General features: G+C 56.0%; 1 protein-coding gene across 1 annotated transcript in view; it reads right to left on the reverse strand.

Annotated features, from left to right (window-relative positions):
• Nucleotides 1-1,448: 1,448 nt before the first annotated feature.
• The window catches only part of ALOXE3 (arachidonate lipoxygenase 3), a 19,315-nt gene continuing 2,893 nt past the window's right edge, over nt 1,449-17,870 (reverse strand). The window contains exons 5-14 of the mRNA XM_029928802.1: nt 15,335-15,438; nt 14,610-14,782; nt 13,752-13,895; nt 13,461-13,664; nt 13,283-13,369; nt 12,511-12,680; nt 11,903-12,024; nt 8,534-8,634; nt 7,787-7,957; nt 1,449-2,090 (exon numbers count right to left, since the gene is read on the reverse strand). Coding sequence (XP_029784662.1) covers nt 1,911-2,090; nt 7,787-7,957; nt 8,534-8,634; nt 11,903-12,024; nt 12,511-12,680; nt 13,283-13,369; nt 13,461-13,664; nt 13,752-13,895; nt 14,610-14,782; nt 15,335-15,438 — 1,456 coding nt within the window. The 3' untranslated portion in view covers nt 1,449-1,910. The remainder of the gene's footprint in view (nt 2,091-7,786; nt 7,958-8,533; nt 8,635-11,902; nt 12,025-12,510; nt 12,681-13,282; nt 13,370-13,460; nt 13,665-13,751; nt 13,896-14,609; nt 14,783-15,334; nt 15,439-17,870) is intronic.

Consider the following 17,870-nt stretch of genomic DNA (forward strand, 5'->3'; position numbering starts at 1 on the left):
CCGTGGAGAGAGAAGATATGGGTGACTGACCTGAGGGAGATCTCTGATTTTTTTTAAGTTTATTTATTTATTTTGATAGAGAGAGAGAACAGAAGAGGAGGGGCAGAGAGAGAGCAGCGGAGGGGCAGAAGCAGAGGGAGACAGAAAATCCCAAGCAGGCTCCGTGGTGTCAGCACAGAGCCTGACACAGGGCTTGAACCCACAAACTGTGAGATCATGATCTGAATTGAAGTCGGATGCTCAACCGACTAAGTCACCTAGGTGTCCCTAGTCGTTTTTTGTTTTTAATGAGAGAGAGAAAGAGAGAGAACGAGCCAGGGAGGGGCAGAGAGAGAGGGAGAAACAGAATCCGAAGGAGGCTCCAGGCTCCGAGCCATCAGCACAGAGCCTGACGCGGACCTTGAACCCACGAACCGTGAGATCGTGATCTGAGCAGAAGCCAAGAGTCTGACGCTGAACTGACTGAGCCACCTGGGGGAGTGGGGGGGCGCACACAGGCCTCTAACTTGAAGAGCTTCAGGGCCGGAGGGGAGACCATCCGATTCCCCAGATGACTACCTATGTCGGAAGGGGTTTGATAGCACTGCAGTGACAAACAGTCCCAAAATCTCAGCAGTGGGACCCCCTGCACCTGCAGCCCCGGCCAGCAGGAGGCTCCGTCCTGCTCCCTCAGACCCAGGAGTTGGTGGGATGGCAGGCGCCCACTGTGCAGGGACTAGCGTGAGAACCAAGTGCTCCAGCCTGGAGGGGCCCGCTCCCTGCTGCCCTGCTCGGATCCCATCGCGACTCCGCCCACCCGCGGAGGGCTGGAGACCAGGGTCCCCCGTGTCCAGAAGGTGACTCCATCCCAGGGGCACACCCAGAAACCGGCTTCGCAGGCTTTGCAAAATACCTACGTTTTCCTATCAGCCCTTTGAGTCTGGGGACCCCTTCGCCTCCTGAGGGATGACACGCTCTGGGGGGTGACAGCAGGGATGTGGGGCCTGGCTGGGCGCCGGGCCGAGCTGGGAGGCTCCCTGTCTCCAGAATGGATGACCAGGGACTCCCTGCTGCCCCTTCCTCCTCCACCCCTCCACACACGCACACACCAAAACAACAATGAAATGGGAGCCAAATCTGCTGGGATTTATTGAATTCACTGGGCTCAAGGACAGAAAACAAAGGAAGGAAGGTAGGATAGGATAAGTGGGGTGAAGACCAGAGCTGGGGAGGGACACCCCACCACCGCCACCGCCTCCCCAGGCCAGGGAACTAGCCCTGAGAACAGCTACAGGTCGGGTCTAATTCTTTTTTTCGTTTGTTTGTTTATTTATTTTGAGAGTGGAGGTGTGGAGAGAGAGGGAGAGAGAGAATTCCAAGCAGGCTCCATGCTTTCAGCTCAGAGCCCAGTGCAGGGCTTGACCACTCAAACCGTGAGACCATGACGTGAGCTGAGATCAAGAGTCTGAAGCTTAACTGACTGAGCCACTCAGGCGCCCCAAGCTGGGTCTGATTCTGACCCTCCCCTTAAAGATGCTGACGTCAAAGGGGACCACGGGGCAGACCCAGGACACACGTCCTTTCTTGCCCGGTTTCCAGGCTTTCCCAGAGAGGGAAGGTAGACTGGCTGGCCCTAGGTCTGGAGGAGAGTAGAAACGAAAAGCCAAGGTAAGAGGGGGTTTGGGGGAGAGGGGGAGACTGGAAAGGAAAGCTCAGTGTCCCTGTGGGGTTCCCGACGGGAGGAGGTAGGTTTTCACAGGAGACGGAAGTAAGAGGCTGCCCCAAGGAGACCAGAGGTGATGGGAGGTCCCCTTCTGGAAGGGCCTCTTGTGCGTTTGACGTTAGCCAGCAGCTTCTCACCCCGGACGCTGTCCTCACGTCCTCACGTCCTCCTGCCCAAGCTTTTCTTCTCCGGGGGCAGTGGGAGGAAGTTAAATGGAGACGCTGTTCTCGACCACGGTGGGGTCCAGGTAGGCATAGGGCAGCGCCAGGCCCTGGTTCCGCTCCCGGATCTCCCGCGAGATCTGGGCCAGGCGGCTCTGGAAGGCGGCGATGCTGCGCCGGGGGGCCTCCTCGGTGAAGTGCTGGTCCGGGTAGGTGCCCAGGGGCCGCTGGGAGAAAGTCGGGTGGCGGTCAGGATGACATTCAGGATGGGACCGAGAGTGGTGAAGGGCTTGCCAATATATAGTCAGGGTGGCTTCGAAGGGCGTGACCCCGCCACGGCTGCTGCCAATGCAAACCCTTCAGACCACCTCTCCAGGCAACCCGCGGGAGCAGCCTCCCCCCTCCCCCTACAACACCCCCAACATCCAGGGTGTGGAACCTGGGACAGCAGGGAGCCTAAGGTTTGTGCTCCCTCTGCTGGTAACTCTCTGCCTGTCACTGACTCGGAGACCATTTCTGCGCCTGCAAGGAGACGGATTGGACATCTTTAAAGGTCCTTTCCAGGGGCGCCTGCGTGGCTCGGTCGGTTAAGCCTCCCACTTAGGCTCAGGTCAAGATCTCACAGGGTTTGAGCCCCGCATCGGGCTCTGTGCTGATGGCTCAGAGCCTGGAGCCTGCTTCGGATTCTGTCTCCTTCTCACTCTGTCCCTCCCTTGCTCACGCTGTCTCTGTCTCTCAAAAATAAATAAACATTAGAAATTTTAAAAAATAATAAAGGTCCCTTTCAGCGCCTGGTCCCCTGCTCTGTGAACTAAAAGAGCACAACCACATTCTTAACACAAATCAACATTCCATGTTAACATGTTAAGAAATCAACATAGGCACGCTCCGGCCTATATGGCCAAGAATACGCCTAGCACCTCACCGGATTCAAGTCAAAATTCGGCTCCTGAACACAACCCGTTCTGAGGCGCCCTGCCAGCCACCCCCACGCCATCGCCACACTCTGTCACGCTTTCCAGCGTGGCCACCACCAGCGGAAACATTGCAGTGAAGTACAGTAGGTGCCATCCTGGGCAGTGATCAGAGCACACAGCCCGCTCACCTTCACAGGCCCCAGGGCCCAGCCCCCGAACCCCGGCGTGACCCCCCGCCGCCCCCCCCCGCTCCCATCCAATAGAATCTTCACACGATATAACTGTAGCCAATAATCCTGATGTTTAAAAATTCTTGGTCTGGTTTTACTGCCCTGACCGGACCCTCCGCCCGGCCCCCCCGACAGTGGTCACTGGGCACATTACTTTGTCGTGCCTGACTTCATAAGGAGGCCTCTGCTGCTTGACCATAAATGCAGTGTTTTTTGAAATATACTTTTTTAAATGTTTATTTTATTTATTTTGAGAGAGAGAGAGAGAGAGATTGAGTGCAGCAGGGAAGGGGCAGAGAAAGAGGGAGAGAGAGGATCCCAAGCAGGTTCCGAGCCATCAGTACAGAGCCCAATGCAGGTCTCGGACTCACGAACTGTAAGATTGTGACCTGAGCTGAAACCGAGAGTCGGATGTTTAATCGGCTGAGCCACCCGGACGTCCCTCTGAAATATACCTTTTCTCAAAACTCACCTTGGGAGTTTCATTTTGCACTGAGTTTTTATTAGCAATGAGTATTCACCCTTATCAAATGCTTCTTTCATTTATCAGGATGATTATATACTGTCTTCTTTATCATGTAATAAATTACATCGTTAGATTGCATAAGGTTGAATCGACCTTTCCTTTCTAGAATAAACTAGACTTCCTCGTGGTATACAATTTGTTTTACTACTTAGTAGTGGCCTTCATTGGCTAATGATATATTTTCAAGATTGTCACAGCTGACTGGAGCACGTCTGTAATTTTATTTTCTTAATTAGAGTTAACATGTTGCAAGCACTTGAGGTAGACTGTCAGGACAGCACAACAATCCTGTAAGATGGGTGCTCTTTGCGTTCCCACTTTACAGATGAGGAAACTGAGGCTTCGAAAGGCACAATTACATCTCCAGGGTCACATAGGCGGGAAGTGTGCATCGGAGGCTGGAACTTTCTCCTTGAGATCCACTGCCCTCCCTTTTTTTAAAAAAAATGTTTACTTATTTGAGAGAGAGAGAGAGAGAGAGAGAGAGAGAGAGAGAAAGCAGGGGAGGAGCTGAGAGAATCTGAAGCAGGCTCCAGGCTCAGAGCTGTCAGCACAGAGCCCAACGCGGGGCTCGAACTCATGAACCGTGAGATCATAACCTGAGTCAAAGCCGGACACGTAACCGACTGAGCCACCCAGATGCCCCGATCCATGTCCCTTCAGAAGGGCACCACCTTGAGGGTGCTGGCATCAAGGTTCCCAGTCAAATGATTTGGGGAGCTTCCACTTTCTTTTCTACACTTTCAAGCAGTTTGAATGATTTAGGAATCACTTGTCCCTGAAGGTTTAGCAGATTCTCCCTTTGCAAAGAGTGGATTGGATCTTTTACATCTTTTCTATTTATGGGTATGGTTTTCACCTCTTCTGGTGTTTTCTTTACGGTTGTCCTAGAAAATCATCTCTCTCAAATGTGTGTGCATAAAACTGCAAGTGGCATTTTCTTGTCATTTGTTGAGTCGTCTTAATTTGTGGCTGTTTACCTTTCCATGTCGAAATTTGTGATCTATGCTCTCTTATTTTTCTGGATTAGGACTTGTCCCCGTTCTCTTTGATTTATTAGTCTTTTCAAAGAGTCACTTTTATGTCTTATCTACCAGACTGACATCTAATTTCTAAAACTATAGTGTAGCAGTCCAAAAAAGGAGAACACAGAAACATGACAGGCTGGGTTCAAAGCCTACTTACTAACTGTGTGACCTTGGGCAACTTGCTTGGCCTCTCTGAACCTCAGTTTTCTCTCCTGGCAAATGCAACTACCATTTGGGACTCCCGGCTGGCTCCATCAGTGAAACATGCAACCCTTGATCTCAGGGTTGTGAGTTGGAGCCCCAGGTTGGGTATGGAGATGATTTAAAAGTTTTTGAAAATTCTTTAAAAAATGCAACTACCATTTATGGAACACGAAGATGCCAGGCTCTGTATTAGGCATTATAAATGCAGCTCCTTACTTACTTTGTGATTTAAAATAGTGTCTATACAGTGTCTGATTTAATGACTGATTAATGAGCCACGATAGATCCCAGGAAGAAATAGCCGTTGATGTTGTCATTATAATTTTCAAGGTTAGACCCCCCCACTGGCTTATAGGAGGGAAACTTCTACCCTCATCACCTTGCTTATCATCCCCTCGTGTGATTCTGTCATTTACAGTAAGAAAGACCCACTTGGGCTGCCTCCCCGTTCCTGGCACAGCTCCTGACCCTCATAATTTTGTAGGCGACAGAGTGTTAAGGGCGTCTCATTCTCATAAAAAGCCCCTCTCAGCCACACCTGACTTGACGTTAACGCCGAGAATTCTGGAAAGCCCCTAAGGGTGGGGCGGGTGGGAGCTGGGGGTCGGGGAAAACACGGCCATGGGATTAGAAGGTTGGGCTCCCTGTCTCAGCTCCCAGCCTCTCGGGGGGAGAGAGGGACTGGAAGCCCACTCGCTCCCAAATGGCCAACGATTCAACAGATCCCACCTAGGTAACGCGATCTACAGAAAACCCCAGCAAAAGGGGTTCCGAGAGCTTCCAGGCTGGTGAGCACGAGGAGGCCCTGGAAGGCAGAGCACAGGGGAGGGCACCAAAACCCCACACCCCTCGCCCTGTGCGTCGCCGGCTGGTCCTGTGTGACGTCCTTTTATAATAAGCCAGTAACTAATAAGTAAACAGTTTTTCCTGAGTTCTGTGAAGGCATCAGAGCAAACGACTGAACCTGAGGACGGGGTCAGGGAAAGCTCTGATCCAAAGCTGGGGGGCCAGAAGTGCAGGGGACAGCTTGGACTTGAGAGGCTGGCCTCAGAGAGTGGGGAGGCGGTCTTGTGGGACTGAGCCCGAACCTATGGGATCTGACCTCCCGACTACCTGCACGTAGGGTGTCAGAACCGAATTAAATTACCTGACACTCTTGGGGCAGCTGGCGGCATCAGTCGGTTGAGCGGCTGACTTCGGCTCAGGTCATGATCTCACGGTTCATGGGCCCGAGCCCCGTGTCAGGCTCTGTGCTGACAGCTCAGAGTCTGGAGCCTGCTTCGGATTCTGTGTCTCCCCCTCTCTCTCTCTCTCTCTCTCTCTCTCTCTCTCTCTCTCTGTCTCTCTCTCTCTCTGCCCCTCACCTGCTTACACTCTGTCTCTCTCTCAAAAATAAATAAAATAAACATTTAAATTACCTGACACCCAGCTGGTGTCAGAGAATTTGTGATGTGGGAACACCCCCCACACACATTTTCGTGGCTAGTACTGAGAACAGTAGCCGAGTGTTGTGTGCATAGAACAAAAAAACCCAGAGCTTTTCCTTTACGACAAAAATGAATGTCTCTAAGTCCTTGGGAAATGGGAGCAGAAAGGAGCAGGACCTGGCGTCCCCAGGCTCCGAGCTGGTAGCTAACACTAGTCAGGGAGATAACACATCTGCACCAAATGGAGAAATGAGGATATCGGCTCTTGAACAAGACGGGGGAGGGGGGCGGGGGGAGCAGGGCCAGTGCCCCAGCGTGTGATGGGGATGATGGTAACTGGTGATCGAGGGGCTGCTTCCCGGGCCAAGCCAAGCTCCTGCCTCCAAACCCGCCTCTCCCAGCCATCCACAGGGCCAGGAAGGCGCTCTCGCTGAAACACAAATTCAGCCAAGTCACCCCAGGCCTAACGCTCTAAGTGAATGCTGTGCCCGCACTGACCCTTGTGCAATCGCACCAACACACCAACGGACTGACCTTCACTTCTTTTCACTTGGTTGTGCCCTTCCTCCTGCCTAGCAGCCAACCCTGCCCTCCTCTGCCTATCAGGCTCCTACTTGTCCCGCAGGTTTCAGCTTCGATGTCACTTCCTCCAAGAAGCCTTCCCAGGTTCGCCCAGACTCGGTCAGGTTCCAGAAGTCCCCACTGTCACCTCTATCACAAGACTCCGCTCATGAGGATAGGGTTCGAATCTGCCCACCAACGTCTGACAGGTTGCAAATGCTTAAGAAGTATGTGTTCATACATAAATGATTCCTATGACGTTGTCATGCCCTTTTGCGCTTCCCTAGGTGTCTCCTCAACAAGAGCATAGGATTCTTGAAGGCAGGAAGGTCTCACTCAGCTTCCTATGCCTGGTCCCCAGGGTCATGTTGACATGTGGGAAGTATCTGAAATAATGTGTGTTCAATGTTTAGATGAATGGAGGAGCTGTTAATGAATGAATGGTGCATAGACGGATGGACGGACAGATGGGTGGATGGACAGATGGGTGGATGGCTGAATGGATGGATGGATGGATGGATGGATGGACGGACGGACGGATGGGTGGACGGACGGATGGGTGGATGGATGGACGGATGGGTGGATGGATGGATGGATGGACAGATGGGTGGATGGATAGATGGACAGATGGGTGGATGGTTGAACAGATGAATGGATGGATGGATGGATGGATGGATGGATGGATGGATGAACAGAGGGGTGGGTGGCTGAACAGATAGATGGATGGATGGATGGATGGACAGATGGGTGGATAGATGACGGATGGATGGATGAATGGGTAGATGGCTGAACAGATGGGTGGGTGGATTGGTAAACTGGTGAATTCGATGCACATTGTGCCCTAGCCACTAAACTGGTATTTGCTTCAATTTATGCCTTTGAGGGTCAACTATCATTTCCAAAAGAAACTGAGGAACCCAAGACAGCTCAGCAGTGGACATAAATGGCAGCACTCGGTCCCCAATTCCCCCTGGGAACCCTTGCCGCTGCCCAGGCCCTATAAGCCCCCACCCCCCCCCCATACACACACCTGGTCCTTGGGCTCCTGGCTGACCAACCAGAAGAGGAGAAGGTTGTTACAGGTGACGTTCACTTCGGGGAGGGTGTCCAGGTAACTCTTCAGGGTGGTGGTCCCCTTGGCCTGCGGTGGGGGCTGCCTCATGGATGACGGGGAATTGGGCATCCAGGCCCCAAAGTCATGCTGTAGGGACCCCGCCCAAGATGAGTCAGCTCCCTCATCGTCCCTGGTCCTGCCCCTACCCTCCCAGGTCCCGCAGTTGGGAAATGAGGCTGTGGTGGAAAGGGAAGAGAGGGAGGCGTATAGGGTAGAAAGTTCCAGAAGTGGAATAGGAGGCTCACCCCTTGTCACTCCCCACTCGATGTTCCAGACTGGGTGGAGTGAATCACCAAGGAAGGAGCAGGACCCAGAGAGGAGGGAACCCCAGCGAAGGGCTTTGGGCTTGCATGCCACCCAGAGCAACCTGAACCTCCACCTGGCCGCGTCCCTGCCATGATGGGACCCGTAAGCTCTCCTTCCTACACAGCACCAACCGGAGTCTCCAGCACAGCCTGGGCCCCACTCCACCCTCGCCCTCAGCCAGGTCCAGCCCTTCGCTCCACCCTCTCACAACCAACCTCAGCCCTGATCGTAAACCCACCCCAACCCTGGCACTCCCACGCTCTCAACCCCAACCCTGACCTCACATCCACCGCTGAGCCCAACCTCGCGTAGCCCGGCGCCCCCCCAGGCCTGCCCCCCGCCCCCCCGCCGCCTCACCTGCCCGCTGTTGACCGCAGCGTGCTGAGCGGAGCAGTTGAAGATGATGGCAGTGAGGAACTTCACCAGCTCTCCCGGAGTGCACAGCCTGCGTGGGAAGCCTGGGTGCGGGAGGAAGGGGAGAGGGTGTCGAGGGAGGGCATGGGCTTCCCAGGGGCAGCTCGGGGCGCGGGCTCACCACCAGGGGCTGAGCATTTGGCCACCGCTGTCTTTTGACTGAGATTAGGGTTGGGCTGGGGTTAGGGTTGGTCAGGCAGTCTCTGAAGGGGGTCCGGATAGGAGCTGGATGCTGGGATCAGAGCGAAAACACCCACCCGGCACAGCTCACAATGGAGAAGCCAAGTTCAAGCTCACAGTCAAGGTGCCTGTGCTCCTTGACTGTCAAGGGCCAAGGCACTCAGGGAAGACCTTCCTGTGGGAGGAGAAGGGGACTCCCTGAGCTGAGAGTGGGTGACAAAGAGGTGACGGAGGAAGGCATTATGAGGCTCAGACCATGGTCCTCTTCTCTGTATGTCATTGATCTCGTCCACGGCTCTGGCCGCTCCCCACTGGCGGGCGACTTTCAAGTTCACACCTCCAGCTCCATCTGGACCCCGAGTCTAGGCACAGCCGTGGCCATAAATCAGCAGCCGCTACCTGATGCTCTGCCGTGGGCGACCACGAAGCCTCTCCGACAACGTCTGCAAAACCTGATGCTTGACTCCCCACCCCACGGACGCTGCGAGCCCGGCCCTCCCACGGCGCTCTCATCCGGGCATCTTTATACAGCAGCTCAGGCCAAACTCTGGGCGCTCCTTTCTCTTTTTATCTTGGACCACTCAGATCAGCAAGTACTTCCAGAGACCAATCTGGTATTGCCCCCACCAAGCTCCATCTCCTCACTCCTGCAGGACCCCACCTGGTCCCAACCTTGCCCCTGACAGCCATTCTTCACGTGACAGCCAGAGCGCCTGACCCTTTAGAGCCATAAGTGTGATCATGTCACCCCTCGCTAAACCCGCTATGGGTCTCCCACCCCCCTCACCTTACCACTGCCCTATTTGATCTGGCTCTCGCTCCTCCTCGGACTTTATGTCCTTCCCTCCTGTTCTCTCTCTTGCCTTCTCTACTCGGCCACGCAGACCTTCCCGATATTCCGCAAATCTACCGGCACACGTCCGCCCCAGGGCCTTTGCACTTGCTCCACCTCCGCCTATAGACTCTCAGGCCAGTTATCCACCGAACTCTCTCCCTCACTTCCCACAGGTCTCCAGCCAAACATCACCTTCTCAGAGAGAGCTTCCCTGACCACCTCTCTGAACCCACCCCCCTTCCTCAGCATGCTCTTTCATTTTTCTGGGCCCTCAGAGCCAACCACTGAACATATTTGTTTATTTATTATCAGAGTCTCCCCACTAGGATGTTAAGCTCCGTGAAGGCCAGGATTTTTGTCTGTCATGTTCACTGCCAAACCCCAGCACCTAGAACAATACTTAATATTAAGAGCCCAGTAATTATCGGTTGAGTGTAGTGAATGCCTAAGAAGGTAAGAAGGCAGGGAGGGGAGGAATGTGCCAGGCCAGGCGGTTTCTGGGCGCAATTTCAGAGGATTAGCGGGGCGGTGGCCCCTCGGGGCTGGCAGCAAGGGGCTGAGAAGGTGAGGCATGTAGAGAGCCGGCTGCTGTAAGGCAGCGACTGGGTGGCGACAGTGGGTCACAGGTGGCGGCAAAGCTTGTATCGAGAGAGAAAGAGGCAAAGAGGGTTGGAGGAAGGACCAGGCACCTGACGGGGGCATGTGGGAATTTTCTGAAGGCTCCCTTCCTGGTTGATATTCTAACTTGAAGCCTGGGATTAAAAGGGAAGGAGGTAAAGGGCACCTGGGGGGCTCAGTCGGTTGAGCATTGGACTTCAGCTCAGGTCATGATCTCACGGTTTGTGGGTTCAAGCCCCACGTCTGAGCTGTCAGCACAGAGCCTGGAGCCTGTCTTCAGATCCTGTGACTCCTTCTCTCTCTGACCCTCCCCTCCTCACACTGTGTCTCTCTCTCTTTCTCTCTCTCAAAAATAAATAAAAACATTAAAAAGAGTTTTTTTAAAAGAAAGGGAAGAAGGTCAGACAAGCTGTGGGGATTTTTCTGTCTCTCCTAGAGTTTATTTGTTCCCCTTGAAATATGGAAGCAAAGGTCATGTTGGCTGAGCTGATTAATGAGGTGTCTTGTCTTAAAACAGGAATCTGGGACAAGCTCGCGCTGTCAGAAGAGACGTTTGTCAATCTGAAGAATGCTCTGATGTATTAGGTCAGAGGCAAGTTTAATAACTAAGATAGGAGAGGGGCGCATGGGGGGCTCAGTCAGTTAGGCCTCTGACTCAATTTCAGCTCAGGTTATGATCTCACAGTTTGTGAGTTTGAGCCCCACGTCGGGCTCTGTGCTGATAGCATGGAGGCTGCTTTGGATTCTCTCTCTCTCTCTCTCTCTCTCTCTCTCTTTCTCAATCTCTCTGCCCACCTCCCAGCTTGTGCTCTCTTTCTCTCAAAATGAATAAACATTAAAAAATAATAAATAGGGGCACCTGGGTGGCTCAGTCGGTTAAGCGTCTGACTTCAGCTCAGGTCATGATCTCATGAAAAAACAAAACCAAAAAACCTGCCTTTCGGGGAGAAGCATCCAGGACCAGGCCACCCCAGGATAAGAGCGCACTTGCAAAGCAGGGGATGGGTCATCCCTTAACTATCCCAAAGAGACCTGACTGTCCCCACCTTAACCCAGAAGTCACTCTTGGCATCACCGACAGTGAGACAACTGGACACAACGTGCTTCCCCGGTGACCCATGAGAACAGAGCATCACCTGAGAAATGTTCTGGCCCCAAACATTTACCCTTTAGATGTTACTTCCTGCGGACAGAGTACACAGTGGGTCAAGAAGCAGGACAAATGACCTCACGAGGAAGCCATTAGATTCATTCGGAAGGCGACACATTCTGCAGGACAGCTAGTCCTGTGCTTTCAATCCAGCCATGGCAGACATCATGTGATTTAAAGTGGGGCGCCCGGGTGGCTCTGTCAGTTGAGCGTCATGATCTCACAGTTCAAGAGTTCAAGCCCCGTGTCGGGCTCTGTGCTGATAGCTCAGAACCTGGGGCCTGTCTTCGGATTCTGCATCTCCCTCTCTCTCTGACCCTCCCCTGCTCACGCTGTCTCTCTCTCAAAAACAAATAAAAAACATTTAAAAAAATTTTTTTAAGGTCAGGGGAAAGCCTCAGAAAAGAAAAACAAACCCTAAGCATAGGAAGTTCAAAGGCAGGTCCTCAAGTAAGAACTACGTAGCAGGTGAGACCAGAGAGCGCGCCAGGGCGCTGGGAGCTTGCGGTCGGGGATGCAGAGGGCTCACCTGAGCTTTCCCGGCCCAGGAACGCCTGAGAAAAAATCTCGCCGACCCAGGCCTGCAGCTCCGTGTCCTGCTGCACAGATCCGTCACTAGGATAATAGTAGCCCACGATTTCTGAGACAAAGCTGCAGAAAAGAGATGCAAATGCCACAGGGGTGACCAGAAATCCAAGGCCCAGTGCCACTGAGGCTGGGGAGAGCCAGACAGCCAGCGTCCACTGAGAGCCCACCAGGGTCCAGTGGGGACCTCCAGGTGCAGGTGGAACCCAAGGGCAAGGTTTGGGCACTCCTGAGTCAGGGGTACCCTGGGCCTCCTTCCCACACAGGGGGCTGGGGGCGTCCCGCCCCTGATTCCTGCTCTGGTTCCTCTGGACACCATGCCCCTTCCTTCTTCCCCTGCGTGCATGCACAGCCCCTCCCCAGCCCTGCAGCTGCCTGTCATTTCACGGAGGACCCCAACCCCAATTCTCACCCTTGAGGTCCTCTGTGCTGGGCCTGAAACACACCCACAACCCCCAGCACCAAGCGGCCCAGCTCGTATGAGTACAGGCTGAGCCAGGGGGCCCTCGGGAAGTCAGACTGCCTGCAGGGTCCCAGGCCCGCACCCCGCACCTCTGAATGGCCGCCCAGATCTTCAGGCCATCGTCTCGGTAATGGTAGTTGGGGATGGTCAGGACGCCGCGGGCCCGCAGACTGTCCGGAAGGCAGAAATTGGTGTAGGTGAAGTGGGCCAGACCTGTGCTTATGAGGTAGAGGAGACCTTGCCTCCCGCCGGATGTGACCTGGCAACACAAGGCAGCTGCGCTTGGGGCCTGCCCAGACCCCACCCCAGTGCCTGGGGGACCAGAGGAGGCTAGTGACTCAGCAAAGGGTGTTATTCAGTAAACCAAGGAGTCCAAGGTCAGGGATCAAACCCCCATAGGGGGCCTGACGCGGGCTGCGGAGGTGGCGGGCCTCCTACGTGCTTGGGAGGTAATCCTTAGGTATTTGGTAACAGAAAGAAGTGACGCCGGGGAGGCGGGGACCAGAAGGCCAGCTCCGGGTCAGGGTCAGCGGAAGATGTGGTCGAAGCGGAGCCGCCCACCCCTGGTCCGGAGACCTAGGAGCGCAGGCCTGAGGGGGGCGGGGACAGGGTTCGTGGGGCGGGGCAAGTCGGCCGTGGGCGTGACATGGGGGAAGTGTCTGGCGGGAACCGTGGAATGGGATTGGAGGCCTTAGAGGCTTGTGGGCGGGGGGATAGTTGCGTAAGGGTAGAGGGAGTTTTTGTGGGACAGGTCTGGCAGGAACCGTGGAATAGGATTGGAGGCCGTAGAGGCTTTGGGCGGGGCAAAGCGCCATCGGGGCGGGGTTTCAGAGACTCGGCGGGAGGGGCCTGAGGCCTCACCTGGTCCACAAGACCGTCGGGGTTGAGCAGCGTGGCCCGAGCGATGGTGTTCACCTGCAGCGTGTAGCGAGTGTGGGGGAGCAGGAGCTGCGAGCGGGATGAGGGTGCAGGAGCCGAAGGTCAGGGGAGAGGGCGAGCCGGCCCGCCCCCTCTGGCCCCGCCCGGGGGTCGCACCGACCTTGTAGATGGGATGGCAGAGCGGCAGCTGACGCAGTGTGGCCATGGAGAAGGCCTCGCACAGCAAATGCGTGCACAGAAAGTGCGTGTTGTGCTCGTGCACCAGGAACTCCGAGTTGCGCACCCACGTCTTGGCCAGCAGCCAGTCCCAGTAGGAGTCAGTGGGCAGAAAGATAGGGCTGTCGGGCCCGGGTTTCTGGCTGAGCTGCGTCCAAGAACAATTAAGGGGGTGAGGCGCGAGACTGCGGGCGTGCCTCCCGAGCCCGGCCCCGAAGCCCGCCCCGTGTCTCACCTGGATGGCCAAGGGCACCAGCGCCCCCTGCGGGTTGAGCCACAGCAGGCAGAGCGGGGCAGCTACGTACTGCTGGCGGCCGTTGAGGCAGTGGACGGGGGCCTCCTCCAGGATCCAGTAGTCCGCTAAGAAGACGTTGCCCCTCTGGGGAAGGTGACAGAGGCTCGCGGTGGCCCCCGACCCGCGCTCCACTGCTCTCCTGTTCTCCGCCCACACCCACCCCAATTCGGGCCTCAGTAATGCTTGGCGCTTGCACTAACGTCCAGAGGTAGATACCCAACCCTTCCCAGCATGTCCGGAATGAGGTCCAGCTGAGTCCCTCCTTACGCAACCTCCCACCTGTGTAAGCTGGCATCCTCTCCCGGCCCCCCCATACCTAGTCCTTCCTGCCCTCTCCACTCAGTGACCCTGTCCCTGTATCCAACAACAGCAAAATAAACACAGAATTGACCGCCACGTTCCCAGCCTCCCGGAAGATGCCTAGGGCTTGGCTGCATCCAAGAGACTGGCCCAGACCCTCAGCGCTCCCACTTCTCCATGTTGTTCCTCTTGTATTTACTTGCACTGCCTTCCACCTGCCCTAACACAGCTTTCTTCTGGCCTCTCAGTCCTGAGGATCTCAGAAGCCCCTGAACACAGGTGGGCCTGCTCCTTCCTGCTGTCGCGCTCCCTCACGCCACCTCACCAGGCCCCGTCTCAGGCTTGTGGGCATGGCTGGGCCCCCTCTGGCCCTCACCTCCATTTGCTCCAATTCAAAGCTGGGGCTGCCCAGCGGATGGGGCCCGCAGACTGGATGTAGCCCCAGGTCTCGCACTTTGACCCTCCACACCCACCCTGTGTCCATAATAAGTCACCCACCTCCAGTTCCGTCTGCAGGCAGGTGTCCGGACCCAGCAAGGGGGCCACCATGTCACTGGTGACAGGCAGCTTGCTGGGCAGGCTGGAGAGGCAGTGGAGCATGACGGGATTGACGCCATTCAGGTACTGGTACCCAAAGAAGTGGTCCTCACACCAGTGCTCAGTGACATACTCTAGGGGGCGAGAGAGGGGGCGCTTGGTCTGGAGGCCACATCCCTAGCTCCTCCCGTGCCCAGCCCTTTGCTCACTGTGGTTTAGGCTTCCCTCCCAGCAGCCCTGCAAGGCGGGTGAAGTTAATTAATCTCACGCTGGACGCTGAGAGCCAAAGACACAGTGACTTGACCCAGCCGAGTGGCGGCCCAGAGATGCGAATCTCAGCCTGGCCCCAAAGACCAGAACTCTTGGTGGTGGGAGTAGGAGAAGAGAGGCCTGTGCCCCCCCTGATCAGGATCAGGACTCCCTAAATGACCCTCGACCCTCTCCCAGGCAGGCGGGAGTGTCTGTTCTCACTCCCTTTTTCCTGTCCCCTCCCAGGGAAAGGGGAGATGGTGTGAGCTCCTAAGGGGAGTCTGTGACGGTTGCCACTCATGAAACCAGGAGCCCCATGCCCTGGGACCCCAGAGTCTCCCTGGGGACAGCTGGAGGAGGGCCCATTCCCAGAATGGGGCGGAGGGTTCTGAGCATGCGGTACAGCGGGAGACAGACATCTGCGTGTCTCTGAGCACCTGATGTGACAGTCTTGTGACACCAGAAGATATTCCGGATGTCATCCAGCTTCTTCCAGGAGCCCTTACGGTCCAGCAGCCCTCGGAGTTTCATGCCCAAGGACCTGAGGGGGAGGGGAAGCAAGGGTGGGCCGGGGCTGCCAGGGGCACTGTGCCCTCACCTAGAGGCCTGGAGGGACCCGACGAGATCAATGCCCAGAGCAGAGGTGCATAACAGTGTGCGTGTGAGAGAAGAGGTCTAGTGGCCAGTGGAGGCTTCGTGGGGTGACTCCACACGAAGATGCATGGTGGCACACGTGGCTACGTGCTGAAGACGAGTTACTTTCATTGGTGTTTTGGCTTTTCTCCAGGTTTCCCATCTAGCCACAGACCGTCACTGGCTCCTGCCTGCCTACAGGACAAAGCCCCAGCTTTGAGGGCTGGCTCGGAAGCCTGTCACCAGTCGGTCCCTCCCAACCTTCTTGTGAAACATAACTGGAGGTATGTTTTGTGCACCAGACTGGTATGCGAAGGCTTGGGGGGGCCGCGCACTGTTCACTTTGTGGGTGCCGCCCTGCTTGAATTTTTTATGGCAAACATGTGTTATTTTATAATCAGAAAAAAAATGCTTGGGGCACCTGGGTGGTTCAGTCGGTTGGGTGGCCGACTGCGGCTTGGGTTATAGTCAGGCGGTTTGTGGGTTCGAGCCCCGAGTCAGGCTCTGTGCTGTCAGCACACAGCCTGCTTTGGACCCTCTGTCTCCCTCACTTTCTGACTTTCTGCTCCTTCCCTGCTGATCTCTCTCTCTCTCTCTCTCTCTTCCAAAATAAATACATCACTTAAAAAATGCTTGATGTGAAATCTGCTCCCCCCCCCCTTGTCTGGGGCTTGTGTGCCTCTGGGAGTAAGCCATGTCCACATCTCCGCCTGCCACCAAGCAGGTCTAGGAAACACTCCACCACGAAGCACAGCCTGACACCCCCAAACACACACTGAGTGTGTGTCTTTCCTGAAACGCTCATCGCTCCCTGCGTTACATTGTAAACCCAGTGTCGCCTTCTGTCCTTTATTATATGTCATCCTACGGATCCCTGAGGGCCAGGACTTGGCTCAAGGCCAAGGCCAGTGAATGTGACGCCCAGCAGGTGGGTTTGCCAGGCGCGGTGGAGAAGGCGGCCTGGGTAAGGGTGCTCAGATGCCTCGAAGGATGTGGGCAAAGGTGCATCTGTGACCTGACATCCCCCGGGACAACTTCCAGAGCGTCCCCTGACCACTGGCCCAGGAGGGGCACCTCGAAGAGGGCAGGGAGCAGGCAAGAGCTTGGTGCTAAAGCAGAGAGTAGGAGACAATGAAGGAGAAAGAAAAGGTCTTCCTTGTCCAAGGGCCTGGCCCACCGGCCTCCAGAGTGTCCTGCGGGGCCCCACCCTGGAGCCCGGCCACAGCCCCTCCTCTCCATGAACCGCCCACCCCCCTCCGCTCCCCGCAGCTGCCAAACGCCAGCTCCCTCCGCCCACGGGCCCTTCTCTAGCCCCACGCAGGCTGTCCTAGGTCACTGAGCCCTTCCCTTACCTCGTCAAACCCACATGTCCATCCGGGGACCAGCTCAGGTGACTCTGGTCCCCGCAGCCCTGCCAGGGCGTCTCCCACGTCCTTGCTCCGAGGTCCCAGCCACCTGCGGCTGTCCTCAGGCATTCCTGAGCTCCCAGCTCAGCCCACCTCTGCCCCCGCCGGCTAGTCCTGCCCCCAGAGAAACAGTCCGGCTCCGGAGCCCCGAGGATGAGCATCGGCCTCCTGCCCTGGACTCCCCGGCCCTTCTGCTACACGGATGTCCCGCCGAGCCGGTCCATCTGTCCTCCGGGCCAGCCTGGCCTCGTGAGGCCCCGCCCACTCTCTGCTCAGCTCTGCTCTGTGGCCCCAAGGCGCTTCAGTCCCACAGGCCTTCCCGGGAGCCCCCTGCCGGCCCCACCATCTACGTGCCCCCTCCACCATGTCACTCTCAGAGCCTCAAGTTGACCAGAGCTGCTCATAGCCCCTCCGATCCCTAATGAGTGGTGCCACATGTCCCCTTGGGGATGCTGCACCCCCCGCGGCTGCGGAGCACATCCTGACACCACTACTCAGTCCCATCCCCTGGCTGCTCTCCCGCTCGCTCTCCTCCGACCTGCAGGCAGGAGTGCAAATTCCCGTCATCTGGCAGGTGAGGAGCCTGTTAAGAGGCTAAGTGAAGATCAAGGTTACGCAGCTAGAAAGTTCTGGGGTCTGATCGTGACATGGTCTGACTTCACTTCCTTAAAACTTCAGGGCCTGCCCTCCTGCCCCACTCGACGTGGCCCCACCAACAGGGCCCGGGACTGAGCTCTCCACTGAGGAGGTGCTCCATTCAGTTCCTAGATTTGAGGAATGGAGAGGGGGGGATGACAGAGGAGCAAACAGGAGGGGATGGGGGAGAGAAAGGATGAAGAGAGAGTGCGAGAGATGGGGACAGAGAGGGGGGCATGGGGACAGCGAGTGGGACATGGGGACAGAGAGGGGGACATGGGGACAGAGAGGGGGACAT

This window comes from Suricata suricatta, chromosome 17 (genome assembly GCF_006229205.1).
Source record: "Suricata suricatta isolate VVHF042 chromosome 17, meerkat_22Aug2017_6uvM2_HiC, whole genome shotgun sequence".
Lineage (NCBI taxonomy): Eukaryota > Metazoa > Chordata > Mammalia > Carnivora > Herpestidae > Suricata > Suricata suricatta.